This window comes from Crocodylus siamensis, chromosome 1, assembly GCF_052110815.1.
Source record: "Crocodylus siamensis isolate JL-2025a chromosome 1, ASM5211081v1, whole genome shotgun sequence".
Lineage (NCBI taxonomy): Eukaryota > Metazoa > Chordata > Crocodylia > Crocodylidae > Crocodylus > Crocodylus siamensis.
In genome coordinates, this window is record NC_143395.1 from 131716340 (window position 1) to 131738637 (window position 22298).

Below are 22298 nucleotides of genomic sequence, written 5' to 3' on the forward strand. Positions count from 1 at the left end.
CCAGTGTCATAGAGAGAAAATGTCCAAATAATACCAACACTTTGACTATCAAGGAGACTCCGGAAACTCTGGGCAGAATTTTGCCTTTTTCTGCTTCAGTGAACAGGCATTTAAATATCAATTTTGTTAAAAAAAAATCCCAAATAAGTGTACCAGCCTCTAGACAGTCTTAGGAGACTATATTTATCTTGGAGGTTGTTCATTGCTTTTTGCACTTAGAAATGAACCCCTGATATGGCTGCAGGTTATAAGGAGAAAATTATGTTGTGATCTAAATCTTATTGTGTATTCTCTAGCCTTTAAATAAAAATGCTTACATATCTACTTAGATCTGAAAACCAGCAAATCATGACCACGAACATTAATGGAAGGGAGAAAATAAGCTAACAATAATTCCCACATAAGTTGGACCTAATACAATTCATTCAGCAACCAATTCAATAAATGTTTTTGGGTGCTCATCTCCATGAACTTTGCAACAATAGCTGTCCTTCTGGGGGTTAATGACTTCCCTCTATTGATGGCTTCTCCACTTTTATTGTATAAAATATATAAAAACATATATAAAACACATTAAAAAAGTGAAAACATAAATTAAAACTTAAGGGGATGACTGGATTCACACTGCTTCCATCAGTGTTTTATCTAAACAGAAATCTCATTTATCCAGAGACGTGTCCAGGCAGCAAAGTTTGGCTTTTAATCCAGACCTTCTCATGTACTGGGAATGTTTGGAACCAGGACATTGGTTTGATAACTTATAGAGGCAGGAGAAAGGAATGGAATTCAGCCATGGTTCCTGCTTTAAGTTCTCAAGATCTAGGGGCATAACTTGGGACCATTTCTACCTTACCCTAGACAGATTCTCTCCTGTGGTCCAGCCACTCTCCCTGGCTCCATTCCTATGAAAGGACTGAACAGCCATCAGATGTTGCCAACAGGAGCTATCTTTAGTATTGGACAGTCCGTATTTGGCATTGAATTGCCTAGCTGGCTCCTATACCACTAACCCTGGCAGCCTCTGCTGTAGTTGGCCTATTGGGACAGAGGAGGTCACAGCTGCATCACCTCTCTGCTTTGGCTATTCTCTGCTAATGGACCTCAGGGGCCAGAACCAAGTTCCTAGAATCAGGGAGATAAAGCTAGCTCCTTGGCAGTTTTATTTCAGCTTGTGCCAGAGAATGACTGGCACATTGGAGAAACTAGCTCTGTATTGTATGTGGGGATCCAAGCTTAAAATCAGGAACAGTTTTTGAAGAAAATAAACCTTTTCTCCAAGACCATTAACTGTATCAAATCTCCTACACATTTTCTGACATCTGATTTGCCATTTGCTCCAGACTGTGGTATTTCCTTTCTTCCCCAAAACATAGCACTCAATCTGTTATTTAGGATTTCATATCAGTTGTTTTTCTTCAATACAACATTTCTCTCACTTGCTCTAGCATTGCTTTTTATTTAAGAGACTTATTTTCTCCAAGCATTGAACTAATTTAAACAGTTTGATCTGATTTTCCTTTGCTTCTGACCTCAGTTACAGGCATGCTTAAAAATAAAAAGTGCTCTTTGCTGTTTAATATCACTGTGCATCTACTTTACCGACCTTTGTAAGCATGATCAATATTTTAAAAGAAGAATCTGAAATGAAGCAGAGATCTGTAAAATGAGGGGTGCTTTTTTTCCCCCACATCCCTTCATTTTGCCAGTGTCTCCCCAAGTGACCTCAGAGAAGTGAGTGACATTTATTTACATTTCAAAACTCGGTGCCAAAAAATGTACCTCTGGAAGTCATTTTGCAAAGAAATGAACTAACTTTGGAATGAGATAGAACAAAGACAAAGGATAGAAGTTTCCTTACACACCCAGAAACCTTTCCAAACTCGGTTCCACCAGGCTAAATAAGGACAGAAAAGGCATCTCAATAAGACTGGGGAAAAGGGAAGACATGCTATACATCTTAGCAAATAAGTCCTGCTTCAGGGTTAGGGAGGTTTTCACTTTTCAGGGTGGATGTTCTAGTTGTAGCTCTGACTCAGTTATTCTGTTTCAGTTCTTTGCTAACTCAATATATTCCTACACAGCCACAGTAAGTAAACCCTAACAGTGACTATGCAGCATAGCGTATGTTATTCTCTGTACAACTGGGAGAAATTATTAATTCAGTGGCATCATTTGCATTTTCCCACAATGATTTCACAGTCCTATTTTTTAACTCTGTCACTGTTGATCTATCATTCCAGTGGTGGGATGTCATGGAACTTTGTAAAATGCCTACGTACCACCGTAACAAACAGCCTTTTAATGAGGTAGCACCAGATATCTGGAACATTTGTATATTATAACCATTATTATTATAGAATATAATGGTATATTTTTCCTTATGAACTCACTGTGTTAGGAAGCAAAGAGAAGGTCAATCTTAATCAATAACTGCAAAAAAATCTAAGAAGAATGATTTTCATTAGGCCCTTGCGAGTAGGCAGCTATTCAATCTGGCTTCGGATCTGGCTGCTTCGGATGCCAGCGATCCGATCCAAATCAGTTTCCCACTTTGATCCGGCCAAAGCGGCTCTGAAGCTTTGGAGCAATATGAGCTTTTACATAGTATCTGTTTTTTTTTCTCCAGAGGCTAAAAATGTTTAATATTTGGAACCTTTCCTCTAAAGATAAACCTTTTACACCATTAGTCAGGCTTGCTGGCCTCATATTATGCTATCTCTAACACCTGGATATCCTTTACTTAATACAGGCAACAGATGCACAACCTAATACTCCAAGTGTGACCTTTCTGAGGAATTATACAGAAGGACTGTTATGTCATATTAGAAATGAATTCCCTTATGCATACACCCTAGCAACTTGCTAACTTTCTTTGCTGCAGCTGTGTACTGCGACTCTATTGTTACACTACTGCTCTACAAAGTTTAAAGTCCCTAGATTTTTCTTAAATGTGCAACTAAGTTCCTCTGAGTTAGTATTTTGATTCTCTGTTGAATCACTCCATTGTTTTCCCCTGTGCAATGATAGGTCCGCTGAATACCAATTAAAAAAGGCAACCTGATTATTCACAGGTGACCATGATAGTGCAGTGTATTTCACTGTGCAAACATCTCTAATGAGGACAGGAGCCCATTAAAGTTAAATGGACTACAGAGAAAGAGAAGCAGAGTTATGCTGTGTTTGTAGGGGCTGTATTTTACAATGAATTATCCTTTATTTGGAGCTACTTCAGTTTATATTCTGTTAAAATATCTCATCCAGACATGTAACAAGGAGAGTAGCTGAAGTGACTAACCATAAAGTAAACATGAATGTACATACGAGTGGTCTCTTTTAGTTGATGAAATTAAGGTAGAAGAATGAACCTTAATATCATCTTCTAATATATTTCTCTGGAAAAAAATCCCCACAACAAAATTCACTGGGCAAAATGATGCCCAGGGTCATGGAGCAGCCTTGATTTCATAGATTTCATAGACATTAGGGCTGGAAGGGACCTCGGGAGATCATCGAGTCCAGCCCCCTGCCCAAAGGGCAGGAAGTCAGCTGGGGTCATAGGATCCCAGCAAGATAAGCATCCAATTTGCATCTGGCAGGGTGATTTCTTACCTTCACTGCAAACTCAGCTTCTGTTGCTTTGTGCACACACCTCTTGCATACTGAATACGAGCCAATTCCTATGTCCTCCTTGATCTCATATCCATCTGTAAAGTGAACATTGTTCCCATGTAACTGCTGTAGAGAAAGAAAAGTAAAACAAGAATAATCAGAAGACAAATCTTCTGGTTGCACATAACAGGATAATCTAGGACAACCATTATAAAGGGTTTGGTGCACTTTATCTTCTCTATCCAACTTCCAAAATCCACTTTTCTTAGGCATTATACTGTTTAAGTTCAGTTCAGTAAAACAATAGCTTTTTGGCTGCTATCAAAACAAACATGGAGTTCTTCCTTCTCAGTTTCTTTCCCAAGTAACACACACCTGTGTATCTAGAAACAATTGCTAGGATTTCCCAAGCCAGCTATAGAATTTGGATAGCAAATTCCCATTAGATATTAGTGGGACTGGGTGTCTAAAACTTCTAGGTACTTTTCAAACAACCCAGCCTACAGCTATTTCTCATGACAATGGAAATGTTTTTATAATCCTTTCCAGGCTGGATCCTTGTCTGGTGTAGATATCAGTGTAGTTCCACATGTGTCAAATCAGCTATACCAGGGATGACCAACCTGTGGCATGTATGGTACAAGTGGCACAGGCAGACTCTACATGTGGCAAGCAGCAGATCATGGAGAGGACAGTCAGCACAGTGGCAAATAAGGTAAGGAACAGACAACAGAACAGCAGATGAGGCAAGGAGCAGAAAGCAGACCAGTACATCAGACATGAAAAGGGGATTGGGGTGGCACTTAGAAGAGCATGGGACTTAATTTGTGGCATGCCTGCCAAAAAGGTTGGTCCCCACTGAGCTAAATCAACTTATACCAGCCAATGATTTGGGCCAGGGCTTTCCAGGAATGTTTTATTCAGATCTGATTTCTAAGGTAGAAAAGTTATTTCTTTCTTAAGTTAAACATAATATATATATATTATATTTATATATATATATATATAATATATATATATTGAACAAGAGCTGGGGAAAAACTTTACAACGTAGGGTTTCCATTCAGTAACATAACTAAGGGTGGACAAATGGGCCATCAGCCTAGGTGTTGTTGTAGAAGGGGTGCAAGAATGGTGGTTCTCTGGGGAGTCCATGCCATGTAACAGTAGTGGCCTCATGCTGCAGCTGTAGTAGCGGAAGCCAAGCATGTCAGCAATAAGAGGAAGGTTGGGGAAGGTATGGGCCCCTTACTGAAGAGGGGAAGCAACCTAGTGATAGATTATGTGAAAAAGGCTGATATACTCTATACCTTTTTCACCTCAGTCTTCACAGGCAAGGTCTGCTTCCAGATTACTGCACCTGGCAGCACAGTCTGGGGAGGAAGTGAGCAACCAGCTGTGGTGAACGAACAAGTTAGGGACTATTTAGAAAAGCTGGACATGTAGAAGTCCATGGGACTGGATGGAATGCACCCAAGGGGCACATCCAGACGAGCCCACAAGTGCCACTTGCAGTGTCTCAAACCCCTTTGGGACGCTGCAAGAGGCACGTGCAAGAAGAAGAAAATGTTCCCCGCTCTGCAAATCTGCAGCATGGGGACAAAATTAGACTCCTGGATATCGAGGGGTCAAAAAACCCTACAGAGAAAAAAAGTGGGGCAGGGAACGGTCCCGGACCATGCCCTGAGGCAACTGGAGGCTGGGTCCTCTACAGAGATGCTCTGGCTGCCAGAGCATCTCTATGGTTAGCCCTTCCCCTGGTGCTGAAGCATGCTGCTTGCCCACGAAGGGCAGTCAGCATGCCAGCAACGGGGAGCTGGACCCTGGCTCCAGTGCTGGTAAGTAAGGGGTCGGGGGGGTGGAGAAGCGGGGAGGAGACCATGGGGGGGACCCCCACCAGCCACGCCCACTCCCCCAGCCCCCCCAGATCCCTGCCCCCCAAGCTCCCCCGACATCCCTTCCCTGCCCGGCTCCACTCCCTGCCCCCCCAGCATCCCAGGGGAATTTGGTTCCCGAGCACTTACAAGTAGTTTGAGCCGCCGTCCGGGTACTGGGCCCCTCCCCCCACACAGCACAGGGTAGGGTGACAGCCCCAGCAGCCCCAGACCAGGCCCTGCTGTCCCCTACTACCCTGTGCTGCCCCAGGGGATTCTGCCAGGAGGCCCCAGAGCCCCTACAGCCCCTGCTCAGTGAGTAGAGGCTTTTTTTTTCTTTTGAAGTGCAGGAGGCTGGGGTTGGTGGGGGCTGCCATCAGAGGAGCTGGGGGTACAAGTGGGGGGGTGGGGCTGGGTGGGTAGTCATTGGGGAGGCGGGGGGTGGGGCTGCATGGAGCAGCCATTGGGGGGACCGCAGGAGCTGGTGGGCGATGGGAGAGCAAAAGGGGTAGGGCACATGGGCCTGCAGGGGCGGCAGCAGAGCCCTTGTGGGGGGGGGCCATAGCCTCTGCTGGGGGGCCTTAGGTCCTGTGGTTGGGGGAGGGGCTGTAATCTGTGGGGCGGCAGCAAAACATATATTCATATATTCATGAATTCACTTTATTATTATGATAGAGACACTGGTGGTCCTTCTAAAGTGCTTTAACACTGTAGATATATCAATAAAACATTGCCCAACTGATCGCTGTCTCTGTCTCTCATACTCTCTCTCCCTAGTGGTCTTTTGTTTTAATTGTGGAGGAACATGGATTTTGGGGTATTTTACAGAGTGACTTTGGGATTTTTTTATCAGAGGGTTTTCAGTTTTCAGATAGGGAACACCTGAATGCCTGCTAGGGAGGCCAGTGGCTGGACCTTGCCTTCTCAGAGCTGGCACCTTGGACCCAGCTGACCGTTCAAAGCAGGCCACCCCACTGGGAACATCTTCTGGGTGATAGCTGCCCAGATGGCCGGGTACGGGGCACACATGGCAGTAGTGTGGCCAACTCTGCAGTGACAGCCCACTGGCAGCTGGCCCAGAGGGGCAGATGCCTCATCCAGGTCTGGCAGGTTCACAGCAGGTCACAGTCAGGCAGCAGCCCCCACTGCCACACTGTTGCAGTAAGTAAAGACTGCAGGGGACTCTCAGCACTGCTTCAGCAGTCCAGCTGGCACAAGGGGTAGTGTCTCCAGGTACCAATTGGCTGGGCCCCAGAATCTCCTGAAAGCGAGTAGCCCTGAGCTACTTGCCAGGGCAGCTTTTTGTACTGATGGGGCCAGGACAGGGCAGCTTTTTATTCTGCTGGGGACAGCACAGGTGCTGGCCCCAGACTCTAGCTCTCCCTGGCTGCAGATCTGGGAGGAGCCAGGGAGGGTTATTTTGCCCCAAGTGGCACAATTTGCCCCACACCAAAGTGTATGTCCAGGCACATGCACCGAGGCAAAAAGCCTCAGTTCAAATTTGCACCACTTCTATTTGAGCTGCTGCAAGCGCACATGCTTGCATGTGTGGATGTGCCCAAGGGTGCTGAGGGAGGTGGCTGATGTGATTGCAGAGCCACTGGCCAACATCTTTGAAAACTGATATTGATTGGGATGTTTGATTGGGAGAAATTCCAGATAACTGGAAAACAGGAAACATAGTACCCATCTTTGAAAAAGGGAAGAAGGAGAATCTGGGCAGGTATAGACTGGCCAGTTTCACCTCAGTCTCTAGAAAAATCATGGAGCAGATCCTCAAGGAATGCATTTCTAAGCAACTGGAGGAGAAGAAGGTGATTAGGAACAGTCAGCATGGATTCACCAGGGGCAAATCAAGCCTGACTACCCTGATTGTCTTCTATGATAAGATGACTGGCTCTGTGGATATGGGGAGAGCAGTGGATGTGGTATACCTTGATTTTAGAAGGCTTTTGGTATGGTCTCCCCCAACATTCTTATAAGCAAACTAAGGAAGTATGGGTTGGATAAATTGACTGTAAGGTGGACAGACTAGCTGGATTGTCAGGCTCAAGGGTGACTTAATGTCCAGTTCGCAGCTGGTGTCAAGCAGAGTGCCCTGGGGGTCAGTGCTGGGTCTACTTTTGTTCAATACCTTCCTTAACGATCTGGAAGATGGGATGGATTACACCTTCAGCAAGTTCATGGGCGACACCAAGCTGTTGGGGGAGTAGCAGATACGCTGGAGGGTAGGGCTAGTATTCAGAAAGACCTCAACAAATTGGAGGACTGGATGAAAAGAAATCTCATGAAGTTTAATAAGGACAAGTGTAAAGTCCTGCCTTAGGATAGAACAATTCTATGCACCAGTACAGGCTGGGGGCTCACTAAATCATGAAACAAGAGGTATTTTTTTTATGCTTGGAATTGCCTGTGAAGTGTTTTGTGCAACTGCTGCACAAAAAAGGCTATCTTTGGATGCCTCAGTATACTAAAGAAGGGAAGAAAGCTGATGATATAAAGCAAGGACACTTCCTAATGAAGTTTATCAGGGAAGTTAATTTGCAGTAGGTGAGATTGGGGGTTCGGAACTCTTGTGAGCACATCCTCTAAAGCAGAATTCTCTCCCTTTTTAATTTGTTTTGGATAGTGAGGAATAATTTACTTCTAATGGGTCAAAATCAAGCTAAGGACCTGTATGCTCTAAACAGGCCATCAGCCTAGGGTGGTTAAGGCACACAAGTTTCTTTAGCCAATGGCACAAAAGGGAGTGTGCAGCTAGCATCATATTTGTTCCTTTTTCACTTCCCAGTAGGACTGTGCAAAACAGTACCATTTCATTTCGCCCTGTGTTTCAACCGTTTGAGGGAACAGTGTTTCATCTTAAATTTCATTTTGAGTTGAAACAGCTGTTCCATTCCATTCTGTCAAAACCCAAAGGCTGTTTTGACACTGTTTCGAGTTTTGCTGGGGATGGGAAGTCAACCCAGCTGGACTGACTTCCCATCCCCAGCCTATGATCGAAACGTTTCAACTTTCGAAACATTTCGACCAGCCTCATTTTGTTTCGAGGCTGTTTTGATGGCCTTTGTTTGGTTCCGATTTTGCTGTTTTGACCTTGAAATTGGTTGAAACAGTGTCGGAATGAAACAGCCAGTGAAATTTCACACACCCTGACTTCCCAGGTCTACATGACCATGCACCATTTCAGTTGGGATTAATCGGGGGCATCTTGAAGGACAAATCCTAAATTAACCTCAACTCATTCCTTTAGAGCTACAAGCAAAAGAGCTTAACTAATCTGCCAGCATGCCTTAGCATTTCTGCTCTGCACTAGCAGCAAATTTACAACACCCCTTGAATTAACTCGTTTTTCTTGTACATGGTATTGTGAGAGAGAGGAGGGGTAGACCCAAGTCTCTAGCCATTCCCTGTCCCACCTTGTCCTGGGGTGGTGACAAGGAAGGTGCATGTGTATGTTCATGTACAATTGAAACAGGTGTTCCTATGTTCCTGGACCTAAGTTCTGGGATGCTCACATGAGACAGAGAGCCTACCATGCAATCTCTGAACAATACAACAAACTTAAAATCATTTGCAGAAGAAGCATGTCATTGTTTGTTCTTCTTGGATGACTGAAATAGCTTCAGGCATTTGAGCATGATCCATATTTTCTTTGTGCTAATGCAGGGCTGTCCCACAGGTGCATGTGGCTCATGAGGGGCTAATCTGTGGGCCCTGGGCTTCCTCTTGGGTGCTGCTCCCTTCATTGCTCCAGCTGATGCTGCAGGAATGGTCTCCAAGTTCCCCTATCCTTCTTAGGCTTTAACTTCTTGTCCCCACCCAGGGCAGGACAGGGCAGGCTGACATGGCTCAGTGCAGGCGGAAGTGCTGGGAAAGTCCTGAATGTGGTACAGTGGGGGAGCCTGCAGCCAAGGAGGAGAGGGGAGAAGCTGCCTTCTTGTTTGCCTGAGCAGTGCAGCAGTTGGGAGAGTTGCCTCCCTACGTGTGCTGCCAGGGCTGACCCTAGGAGGGACCTGGGACAAATCAGCCTGTGTGGGATTTAACACCACACAGGGGTTGTGGGACCCCCACAAAGGTAGGACATGGGTGGGAGTCTCCCCTGCACCCAGGGCAGAGGGGTCTCCATACTTCTTCCGTGGCGTGGGGTGGAGCTGCCAGTACAAGGTGGGTCCTGTGGGAGGGGCCATGGCCACTCTGCCTGGGGTAAATCAGCCTATGAGGGGCCCCCTTAATACTATGTGGGGCCTGTGCGACCCCCGCAAAGGCAGGGCATGGGTTGGGGTCTCCCCCCATTCCCAGGGCAGGCGCTCTCTAGACTTCTTCCGTGGCATGGCGCAAAGCTGCCAGCACCAGGCAGGCCCCACAGGAGGGGCCACAGCTGCTCTGCCCAGCTCTCCAGAGCCCCCACAAAGTGCGGGGCCTGGGGCAGTCATCCCGTTTTGCTGTACCCTAGGGACAGTCCTCCATGCTGCAGCAGTGGGGGTGCCGCCTGACTGCAAACATGGTGCAGTAATGGGGGGTGGGTAACCTCCTGCCTTCATGGTGCTGGGGGAGCTTGCAGCTGTGAAGGTGGGGTGGGGGGTGGCTATAGCCCCTGGCTGCTAAGAAATTGAACAGCTGTGTGCTAGTGAAAAGGAGATGTGAACATGAAAATAAAAACAGAGGACAATCTCTGCTCACTTTCCACTTATTGCTAGCTATATGTGATCATTCTAGGAGTATATAACTTTGAGGTAGCATCATGCAGATACAGATGAATGTAACATGCATGAATGTACTCAGCTTATCAAATGTGAAGTGAGACACCACATACTAGTACCTGCACAATTGGATGAACTGGGGCTTTGTGCAGATCTTGTTGCGCAGGTTCCTGGACCAAGTTGGATGCAATAAAGCTGAATCCTCGAAAAAGGTGATGAGCATTGGCACTTGGAGGAACACCAGGGGAATCTGTGGAGGAAAGGTGGAGGGAACTACATGAGTTGGACAACTACAAATCAGAAAGTTAGTAACTTGCAGCTGTGAGGTTCCCTGCAACTGTCCATCCCATTAAATCCTATTAAATGAGCAGTCACAATCCACTTTCATTTCAAGACTCTGATATGCATGAATTACCCTCCCCAGCCCCTAGGTCTAAGCACAGGAGGGACCCTTCATGCATGGATATCCTTTCTCTTGCACAGACAGGTTGCTGCATAGAGTTACTCCAACATCATTCCCACCCAAGGTACTTCAAAGCATAAGGGCCTATGCAGAAAAGGGGCAAAGGAGTCACCAGGTTAGAAGAATTTTCTGTTTGCCCCTGTGGAGAGTCCCTAGATAAAAAATAATAAAGCTTAAAACTGTATAACCTTTTCAGTGGAGCTCCCTGAATACCTAGGCCGCAGGAGCTGCCATGGCCAAAGGGAGTTACTGGTGGTATAGCATGAATGGAGTTGTATTTAGTGAGACGCTAGTGAAACAAAAGTCTTGGACAGTGACAGAAGCCTGAAGCCTCTACATAACTGGTTCCTACTTTGGTGGGGATCTGGGGGGTTTAGATGTGGGAGCAGCAAGGGTGGCATGTGGGGTTTTCCCCAGATGGACCAAATGGGCAGAAACAGTGAAAGAAACCTTAGGGAAGTTTCCTTTCCCAAAGCCCCAGTATCTCACTGCAAAACCCACAGTAGGAAGCGATGTGGGTCATAACAGCATTAAATCATTCTGTCCTTAGTATCCTTTGCCCAAACAGCATTCCCTGATAGCCAACCCGACATCCAGCAGAAAAAAACATGCTGCTGTAGCAAGGAAAGGATTTATATTATAGTTAACACTTAAAAAATCAGCACATAATTGTTTTATGTACACATTTTATCAAGATATTTTCATAAGCAAATAATAGGAGACTCCATAATATCTCCTGGAACCAACCATATCATTGTGTTAGACAGATATGCATTACAAAGTCTGTGGTATCCAAGCCTGTTTATATTTTATTTGTTCCAAATTACACAGTCAGTGTTTTTCTAAAAAGACAAGGTTAAGGAGCTAGAACTCTCTTAGAAAAACCTCTCTTGAGAGAAAACATATAGACAATTGTTTCACTTGGGCAAATAAAGTACAGCCCATTTGAATAATGCACACAAGCTGTAGTTCCTCCTTTAACACTAATACCAGTGTTAATTGGCACCAGCAGGGAAGATATGCAGTGAAAGAGTGCAGTTCATGGTCCTGGAACTACCAGGTAACTCAAATATTTCTCATAAAAAGCAGTAAGAATAATGAGCTGAGGAAAAGGTGCTCAGAGCAGCTCTTCTGAGGCCTGCATATGAAGAACATAGTAAAGGGAAGCAATCTGTCTGACAGCCGAGAGGTTAGCACAGCCAAGACTGCAGCTGGCTCTATACCTCATCAAGGGATCAGCCTTGGCTTTGACACAACTAACAAAGGCATGCAGTGAATCACCCCCTCCTTAGAGTGAGAGAAGGAGCACAGTGGTTCATTAAAATGATCTGTGCTGGTTGTTCAGCTCTCAGTGTACTGGCGAGTGCTGTCCTTATAAACACAGTCAGGAGTCTGCAGGCCTCTTGTTTAATCAGCCCTCTGAAAGGCACATGCATTGCAATTGGCTTTTCACACCCAATTATTCAAGGGAAAGAAAACATGCTTTGAAACAGGGATAAACCCAACTTCTAATCTACACAACTGGTTCCTAGCTTGGTGGGGATCTGGTGGGTTTAGATGTGGAAGCACCAAGGGTGGTATGTGAAACTCTCTTAGAAAACATTTGGGCTTACACATTTGCGCTTTAGGGAAGCTTGGATCCTGTTCCCAGCTTTATCACAGATCTCTGATGAGAAGGTATTTACAACTTCATACAGGGGTGTAGGTTGTAGCTGTGTTGGTCTAAGGACACAGGCAGACAAGGTTCTTTGGGTGAATCTGATATATTTTATGAGACCAACTCAAATAGTTGGAAAAAATTACTTTTCATTCCATCCAGGAAGAGCACACACCAACTGCAGGAACTTCCTCAGCTGATGAAGGGTTTTTGAACCCCAAAGCTTGCTTAAGGTTTTTTTTCAGCTATTTAAGGTGGTCTAATAAAAGATATCAGATTCACCCAAAGAACCTTGTCTTTACAACTTCAACACTCAGACCCAATTTCTCTATTAATAATCAGTGATCAACAAGGATTAACGATTTTATTTCCAAGCATAAAAACTGCCTAAAATTAGTCAGTTTGTCTATAAACATAATTTTGAACTGTCTACACAAAATGCAACCATGTTTCAACAGGGCAGTTAAAACATGATAGTTATGTTTTCCAACGAACTTATTTTCATACTCTGAACAAATCCAGCAGCATTTAATTCTACTGAGGGCAAAATGATCTTGCACATTCAACTCTCAAATGGTAAAAGTAACAACACTCTGTCTCGGTACAGCATTATTCATAAACGTATCTCAAAATTCTGTTGACACCATTGCTCAGTCAGCTTTGGTATACTGTTCTGAGGTAAAGGAAATTATCATTTTAGTTTTATAGAAGGGAAAAATGAGACAGAGAGATAGTGGCAAGGTCACTGAGGAAATTGGCAGAGCTCAGAAATGTGCCTGTTTTGTAATACAGGCAAGCATCATCCATTAAGACTGCAAATGACATTTCCATGTGTGACCGGAGCCAAATTTAAGGCTAGGTGTACAGAAGTTAAATCCTATTTTAAGTGCATTACATCATCTTCCTATTTAGGCTGTGTTAATAGATTCCTAGATGTTAGGAGCTGGAAGGGATCTCTCAAGATCATCAGGTCCAGCCCCGCTGCACTTGGGCAGAGAAGACTGCTGGGGTCAGATGACCCCAGCGAGGTGAGCATCTAGAGCATCCAGCATCCAGACGTTTTTTGAAGATATCCAGAGTAGGCGATTGTACCACTTCTTGAGGGAGTCTATTCCAGACCCTGGACACTCAAGAAAAGGACAATAAAAAGTCCTTTTTCAGATATGTGGGGAGCCAGGGAAAGAGCAAGGGCAACATTAGACCCCTGCTGAACCAGATGGGGCAACTGACAACTAATGCCCAGGAAAAAGCCAGCCTATTAAATGGGTACTTTGCGTCGGTCTTTCATCAGTCCCATGGGACGCCCATGCCCGCTACAGGACAGGGAGGTCCGGGTGAGGGAGATCCCCTGCCCTCCATTAATGCTGACCTCATGAAGGAACATCTTGAGAAGCTGGATACCTTCAAGTCAGCTGACCCTGACAATCTACACCCCAGGGTACTCAGGGAGCTGGAAAGCATCAAAGCCCAGCCCCTGGCACGGATCTTTGAAAACTCCTGGCGCTCTGGTGAAATGCCCAAAGACTGGAAGAAGGCCAATGTTGTGCCGATCTTCAAGAAAGGGAGGAAAGTGGATCCGGCTAACTATAGGCCCATCAGCCTGACTTCTATCCTGGGGAAGATCTTAGAAAAAGTTTATTAAAGAGGCCATCCTTAATGGACTGGCCAATGCCAACATCCTAAGGGATAGCCAGCATGGGTTTGTTGCAGGTAGGTCTTGCCTGACCAATCTCATTTCCTTCTACGACCAGGTGACCTATCACCTGGACAAGGGAGAAGAGATTGATGTCATATATCTTGACTTCAAAAAAGCCTTTGATCTGGTATCCCGTGATCACATCCTGGTGAAAGTGGCCAATTGTGGCCTTGGGTCCACCTTGATCCGCTGGCTGGGAAATTGGCTCCGTGGTCAGACCCAGAGGGTAGTAATTGATGGCTGTCACTCATCATGGAGTCTTGGGACCAGTGGGGTCCCCCAAGGCTCTGTCCTTGGACCCATATTGTTCAACATCTTCATTAATAATGTGGACATTGGAGTCAGGAGTGGACTGGCCAAGTTCGCTGATGACACCAAACTTTGGGGCAAAGCATCCACACCAGAAGACAGGCGGGTGATCCAGGCTGACCTGGACAGGCTCAGCAAATGAGCGGACAAGAACCTGATGGTGTTTAACACCGAAAAATGCAAGGTTCTCCATCTTTACAGGCTCGGCAGTGCTATGCTGGCTAGCACTGTGGAAGAAAGAGACTTGGGGGTCATAGAATCATAGAAGATGAACCACAGGATGAACATGAGCCTTCAATGCAATGCTGTGGCTACTAAAGCAACCAAAACACTGGCTTGCATCCATAGATGCTTCTCAAGCAAATCCTGGGACGTCATTCTCCCCTCGTACTTGGCCTTGGTGAGGCCGCAGCTGGAGTACTGCGTCCAGTTTTGGCCTCTACAATTCAAAAAGGATGTGGAGAAGCTTGAGAGAGTTCAGAGAAGAGCCACGCGCATGATCAGAGGTCAGGAAAACAGACCTTACGACGACAGGCTGAGAGCCATGGGACTCTTTCGCCTGAAAAAGCGCAGGCTCAGGGGTGATCTGATGGCCACCTATAAGTTTATCAGGCATTCACCAGAGCACCCCAAGGGATGATGAGGTCGAATGGTCATAAACTACTGCAAGACTGTTTCAGGCTGGACATAAGGAAAAATTTCTTTACTGTCCGAGCCCCCAAGGTCTGGAACAGCCTGCCAGCGGAGGTGGTTCAAGCACCTACATTGAACACCTTCAAGAGCAAATTGGATGCTTTTCTTGCTGGGATCCTATGACCCCAGCTGACTTCCTGCCCTTTGGGCAGGGGGCTGGACTCAATGATCTTCCAAGGTCTCTTCCAGCCCTAACGTCTATGAAATCGAAGAAATCTATGAAATCTATGAAGATGTAAGGAAATTTTTCCTTACGTCTGATCTAATATCTGGCTCAGATTCCCACAGAGCTGAGGAGATTGAGCACTTAACTCCCTTAGCCCTTTTTAAGATCTCAGCCTCAAGGTGCTTCTTTTTAATATTGGATGTTCCTAGTGTCTTATTATATCAAATCTCATCAGATTTCTCTTTTTCATTTATATGTATAAATGTTATATAAATATATTAACTCATGTGATTTATGTATTATATACGATCTATCTACACATATATACTATAGCCTTATAAATTATATTGTGTGTGTATAGGACATATTCTAGAGTATGTAGGTGTGTTTATATGTGTACATGTACATACATACATATGTACATACATACATATTATATTCTGTTTCCTCCCCTGAAGGATTTCTATTACCCAGTTTCTTCAACTGCACCACAATATGATGTTATATAAGACTGTCATGTAATCACAGAATCATAGGGGAGTAGGCCTGGAAGGGACCTCCAGAGGGCATCTAGTCCAACCCCCTGCCTGAGGCAGGATCATCCCTATCCAAACCATCCCAAACTCTCTCTAAGACTACCATCAATCCTGACAACACAGACTTAACACCCTAACCTGCCACAGGTAAAGGAGGGGAACTAGGCAGCCAATGTCCTGCTTCAGTGAAATGTTGTCAATATATGCCCAAGAAATCCCAGGTAGAGGGCCATGCCCCCAACTACAGAGGAAAACAAAAATCCTCATGGTCCATACCAACCTGCCCATAGGGTGAAATTCCTTCCTGACCCCGAATATGGTGATCAGTCTGACCCTAAGTGGAGGGGAGAGACCCTCTAGCCAGGAACCTCTGGCTTTGGTCCCAGCAGGAGTATTGGCAAACCCCAGTCAAAGTCCTGAGTATTGGCTCTAGCCAACACCCAATGCCTCTGGGAAAGGCTTAAAAACATCCTGGCACAAGTAGCAGAAAGGGGAGGGGGAGTGGGGTAACCAGGTCCTCCCCTGAGAGGGGGCCTGGAAACATGAGAAATACCCAAAGCAGAACATAGGCACAGATACACCTAGATTATCCCTAAGCAGTGGCTTTCCAACCTCTTCTTAAACACCTCCAGTAATGAAGAGTCTACAACTTCCTTAGGCAGTCTATTCCACTGCCTCACTATTCTAACCGTGAAGTTTTTCCAAATATCCAATCTAAACTTATTTGCTGCAACTTCAAGCTATTCTCTTCTCTGAAGCAAGAGAGAAAAGGTGCTTTCCTCTTCTTTATGGTAGCCCATCAAGTATTTGAAGTCTGAAATCACGTTTCCTCTTATGCGCCTTTTCCGCAAGCTGAGCATACCTAGCAAAGGATTGCATTTGAAGGTGGCACTCTTCAAACCCTAAACTACTGTATTTAAGCACAGTACTGAATGCTAACTGAACTTTTCAAATTCACTTCTCTTCAATCCTAAACAAGCTCATATTGATTATGTTTCCCAGCATAAGTCACTTATCCAGCAACAACCAGTTATTTTACAATTGTGGTTCAGTGGTAGAATCCTTGTTTTCCACACAGGAGACCTGGGTTCAATTCCCAGATGCTTATCTACAGCCATGAAGACATAAAATGTCTGGACCCAGTCTGACCTTTGGATTGTGTCCCAATGGCCTAAAGGGAGGATGGAAGGTCTGGGAAGCCTCCACTCCTCCAGAAACTCTTGTCTAGGCATATGCATCAAAGGTCTGGGTGACCTCTTACGCATACACCATGATCCTAAAGAAATTATAAAATATGAATAACAACTGAAAAACACATTAGGCTTCTGCAATATAATTCTACCTCTAGGTAGGATATAATAAATCACTTAAAATTAAAATATGCATATTGTAATGATCCATAGCAAATGGAAGGTGAAAGTTAAGTGTTGTGATCAAAGAGGAACACAATGTACCAAAACTAAGAAGCTAATTATTTACTGACCCAGACCCAGAGCATGTAGAAGTATGGGACTGTTAACAATTTTCCTTTTCTTTTTCTTAACCTAATACAGTATTGCCATTCAAAAGAATTTGTAAGCCAAGAGATGTCACTGGAACAAAGATTATTTTCGATGGGGCTGACTCTGAAGATCCATCATGCGGCACTTGAAGTGTAAACAGGTCTTAAAGTGACATTAAAATACCCTAAAGCCCACTTAAACATTTAAGCCATGTTAAAATCATTGAGTCAGATGGTTTCTTACATTAAAGCCTCTTTATACCATAGGCACAAATACCATGATGGTAGAAAACAGTTTCTCTCTTGCAGGATTTTGCACATCCTAAACATAATAAGTGTGCTACATCTCTTTCTTTTGCCAGAAAAAGTAGGGGTTGAATCCAGCTTTTGGGGAATACCTGGATTAGTTTTAATAAAGGTAAAAGACAAAACTATGGGGAATGTTATGCGAGGCCCATTTCCAATTGCTTTTAATTTAATCAAAACTGATTCACTAAATTTTCATAACTCCTATTGTATTTTGGGCCAGTTAGATGGCTGATGCTTCAGGCCAGAAGTCATATTTTTCTAATGCTTAAGTGACCAGGCAATATGTAGGAAGCCAGTGCTAGAGCTGGGATTGGTGTTCAGGTAGTTATTGATACTCTGATTTTTTCCTCACAAGGCTGCTCCACTAGTACAACTGCCCCCATATGTGCAACTTGGCATGAATTATTGCTTTTATAAAATGGAAATTATAAATAAAAATGAAGCTAACAGTACCATGTGAAGCATTTACTTGTCATTAACCATTTGGATGTTATGTGCCAACTTCTCTGTTATCATGACTTCTATTGACTCCAGAAAATTGGACCTTTCATCATTCTTACTATGTATCAAGTTCAGTGTTTTAAGAGATTTACAATTAAATACTATACCTATGTAATACATTTGTAACATAACATAGCATAGCTGTAACATAGTTTCTACAGTTAGAAGGGACCTGAACAGATGAACAATTCCCACACCCTGCCCTGCTCAGGAATGAGTGCTGGAATCATAATACCCCAGATACCCCAAATATCCATCTAACTTCCTCTTGAAGACCCCCAAGGTAGGAGAGAGTACCATCTCACTTGGGAGCCCATTCCAGAGCCTGGCAGCCCTAGCCATAAAGTAATGCCTCCTGATATCAAGCCTGAACCTACTCTGAATCAATTTGTGGTTATTATTCCTTGTTATCCCAGGTGGTGCCCAGAGGAACAAAGCCTCACCTATTTTTCGCTGGTCCTCCCTGATGAGTTTATAGATGGCCACCAGATCCTCTCTCAGTTTTCTCTTGTGGAGGCTAAATAGATTCAGGCCCTTTAGTCTATCTTTGCAGGGCCCGGCCGGCTGCTCCCTTGATCTTGCAAGTGGCCCTCCTGTGGACCCTCTCAAGGTTAGCCACATCCCTCCTGAAGTGCGGCGCACAGAGCTGGACGCAGTACTCCAGCTGCAGTCTGACCAGTGCCACATAGATGGAAAGGATCACCTTCCTGGACCTGCTTGTGATGCATCTGTAGATGCATGACAAGGTGCGGTTAGCCCTACTGACAGCTTCCTTGCATTGGTGACTCATGTCCATCCTGGAGTCAACAATGACTCCAAGATCCCTTTCAGCCACTGTGTTGTTGAGAAGGGAGTTCCCCAGCCTATAGGTACATTGCAGGTTCCTTCTCCCTAGATGCAGCACCTTGCACTTGGCTGCAATGAATTCCATTCTATTGTCATCTGCCCACCCCTGTAACCTGTCTAGATCTAGTTGGATTCTGTCCCTCCCCTCCAGTGTGCCCACTTCTCCCCACATCTTTGTGTCATCAGAGAATTTGGGCAGTGTGCTTTCCATGCCCACCTCCAAGTCACTGATAAAGATGTTGCATAGTACAGGCCTGAGGACTGAGCCTTGGGGAACTCCACTGCCCACATCTCTCCAGGTTGAAAATGGCCCATCCACCACCACTGTGTACTAGCTTGAACAGCTGCAAAGCCCCTTGAACTTGATGTCACTACATTAAAAGTAGTTAAGCAAAAATCAGGCAGTAAAAATAGATATTTTTGCTTTATCACAGAAAATGTCAAAACCTTTCCTTTTTGCAGGGCATATCCAGTGACAGGTTGGTGAAGTCATGGGTTTATTCCTAAGTGCAGAGCATCTACTGCCCCACACAAAGGACCGAGAACTGCTTACTACAGTTGGGGTGGATCCATGCATGGAAAAGATCTATCACTGCTGTTCTAGTTTACTTCAATGCTAACCTGTGGGGGTTCGTGATGTGAACTCCGGGTCAAAATGAAAGGTGTCTTCTGGCCGTCCCACTGCTGGTTTAAAAGGTGGCTTGATTTCTCTCCTATATAGTTTCTACAAAAACAATGATAGAGAATAATCAGCAACATACTGTAGTGGCAGCGAAGTTCAAGAGCAGGATATTACAGTTTTTTAGGACATCCACTGATTTATTTGCTACACTTGTAGCGAGTGAGATATATGAAGAGAGAGATGCTGAACTCTTGTTGAGTCTAAGGAATTAGGATCTGTGCCCTAGTGGGTTGCTATTTTCAACTCTTATGATCCAGTGTCTATTCAAAGATGTTTTGCCTGCTTGTTTAGTCCACAGAATGGCACAACATTTAAAGCTAGGTGGCACCTGGGTGTTTGTTGCTCTTTAATATCTGCCCCAGAATGTCCACTTGGGGTGGGAAGAGATATGTTTCCAAGTGGTTTCTGCAACTGATGGGTTTGGTTAGGTAATGTTAAGGGAAAGGGTTACGTTAAGAACCAAAGTTCTTGGTACATTGGAAAACAGGAAACCAAAACTGAAACAGCACCTGCAGCAAGGAGGTTCAGGCTTAATCAAACAAGTTAGTGCCTTGTCATTTATCACACCTGGAAGAGCAGCTGAAAGGGTAAGGACCAGGACTAAGTCTTGCCAAAGTGAGGAAGCAAGAGGGTGATAATGGGTAGGTCATCTAAGAGGGAGACCAAAATAATGGGTAGGTCAACTAAGAGGGAGACCAAAAAACAAGGGATGGTTGGTACAGGGCAAGTGCAGGTAAGTATCCCCACATAGGTGGACTTCTTTTGGAGCGACAGAGGCACAAATGGAAGAATCTGCTCACAACCAGTAATAATAATACTTGCATCCTGAACTCCTTTCAGAGAAGGTTTTCATAGATGCTTTACATGTTAATGCATTAAGTCTCACAATACTCTGCTCAAGTAGAAAATAATAACCACAGCAGCAATGAATCAACCAAGGAAGAAAATTTTTTGTCCTGACCTGAAACCCACTGATATCACAGGAATCATGCACGTTGACTTTAGTGGGCCTTAGGTCAACCCTTCTGGGAACTAGCAAAGATCACACAAAAGTGCTGCTTTGAGAACTGGAATCAGAACTTAGTTCTGAGTTCAGGCCCTTGTTTCAGTCACCTGACTGTTCTCCTTTATATCGATGCTCCTGCTTTCACCTGGCAAAGACCTCCTCTAATTTACAGAGAAAGCCCTCAGTAATTAATATGTGTAAACACAAATGCAGTGTTTGTATTAACCTTCAATCCACAATCAGAGCTGGAAAGTTTGACTTCGTGAACATTTGTAAAGTATACTTACATTCTAACTCTTAAAAAATAACACATTTCATAAGGAGTTGATGTTTAAAAACATAAAATGGATCTTATTACACACTATTCCATCCTTTTACTGATGGAAAGATACTCTGTCACTTACGGCTTCTGTGATGAAATATCTCGAATACACAGTAGGGGTGCGTGAAGTGGTCTGTATTCAATTCGCATTCAGATTCAGCCCAATCTGGGGGACAGTGATTCATTCATTGATTCATATCACTGTCCCAATTCTATTCGGCCAAATCCAAATCTGAAGATTCAATGCTGATTCGAAGTATCAGCAATTTGGCCATAGACACAGCTTTAAATGTTTTTTCTACATACCTCAAGGTACCAGGTGCAGTTCGTGAATGCTGAGATGGTGGGGCAGATGGAGAGTCCCACAGGAGCATGGGGGGCCTCCCGCATGCTTCGTGGTGGACTCCCCCATTGCTCCCTAGCTTGGCAATCAGCTATGGGGGGACCCCGGGTGCCCCGCCAGACCCAGGAGGCATCAGTCGCTGAGCTAGGGGGCGGGAGGAGGGTCCCCTGCACTCTCCACGATGGACCTGGAAGTGGACCAGAAGTGCTTCTGGTCCACTTCCAGGTCTGCTGCCGTGTGCACTGGGGATCACTCCCCCCTCCCATGGGACACTCTACCCACTCAACCATCTCAGCATTCACAAGCCACCTGGTACCTTGCAGAATGTGGAAAAAACATGTAAAGCTGTGTCCATGTTCAAATCATCAAATCTCTCTGAATCGAATTGGAAGGTTCCTATTTGATTTGGAGAGATTAAAGAGTCCTGATTTGGTTTGGATTTGGAGATTTGGCCACCAAATCAGGCCAAATCTCTGCCGAATCAAATCAACTACTGAAGCTTTGTACAGCCCTAATGCAGTGTATTATCTACAGTATAGATAAATCACTGTATTTACTCAGTTCCAAGATAAGCCTCCCTTTCCTCCCCATTTAAAGTGGGGGGAAAAGTCCCTGTCTTGGAACTGAGTACGAGGCAGCCTAGGACAGGGTGAGAGTCACAGCTGCTGCCTGCCCCCACACTGCTTCTGCCCTGCTGCTTTGGGCCCCCCTGCCTGGTGCCCCCACAGCCCTTCCCAACCCCTCAGCTTCTGGCCCCCTGCCTGGGAACAGTAGAAGTGGCGCAGCAGCTGCAGCTTGGATCCCCCTGTAAGCCTGAAATGCTGTCTTGGCAGAATTGACACCTTTTTCCCCTTTCTGCAAATGGACACCATGAGCTGCAAGTGAAGTGCACACAGAGGCAACTAAGCACAGAGGTAGTGTAAACAACTGATGTATGAAAAACAAAATGTAGATAGCTGTAGAATCTAGGAAAACAATTTAGAAGAGAGAAGTTAAACAAAACCCAAGGATAGCTCAGTAGGGGAGAAGTAAGTTCAGAAAGAAATAAGATGAGGGTGAAAGAGGGTGACAGATTAATAAGG

General features: G+C 44.8%; 1 protein-coding gene across 1 annotated transcript in view; it reads right to left on the reverse strand.

Annotated features, from left to right (window-relative positions):
- RPS6KA2 (ribosomal protein S6 kinase A2) overlaps window positions 1-22298 on the reverse strand; it is a 278994-nt gene that overhangs the window by 33595 nt on the left and 223101 nt on the right. The window contains exons 12-14 of the mRNA XM_090042839.1: window positions 19485-19587; window positions 10306-10436; window positions 3610-3735 (exon numbers count right to left, since the gene is read on the reverse strand). Of these exons, the coding sequence (XP_089898965.1) occupies window positions 3610-3735; window positions 10306-10436; window positions 19485-19587 (360 nt within the window). The remainder of the gene's footprint in view (window positions 1-3609; window positions 3736-10305; window positions 10437-19484; window positions 19588-22298) is intronic.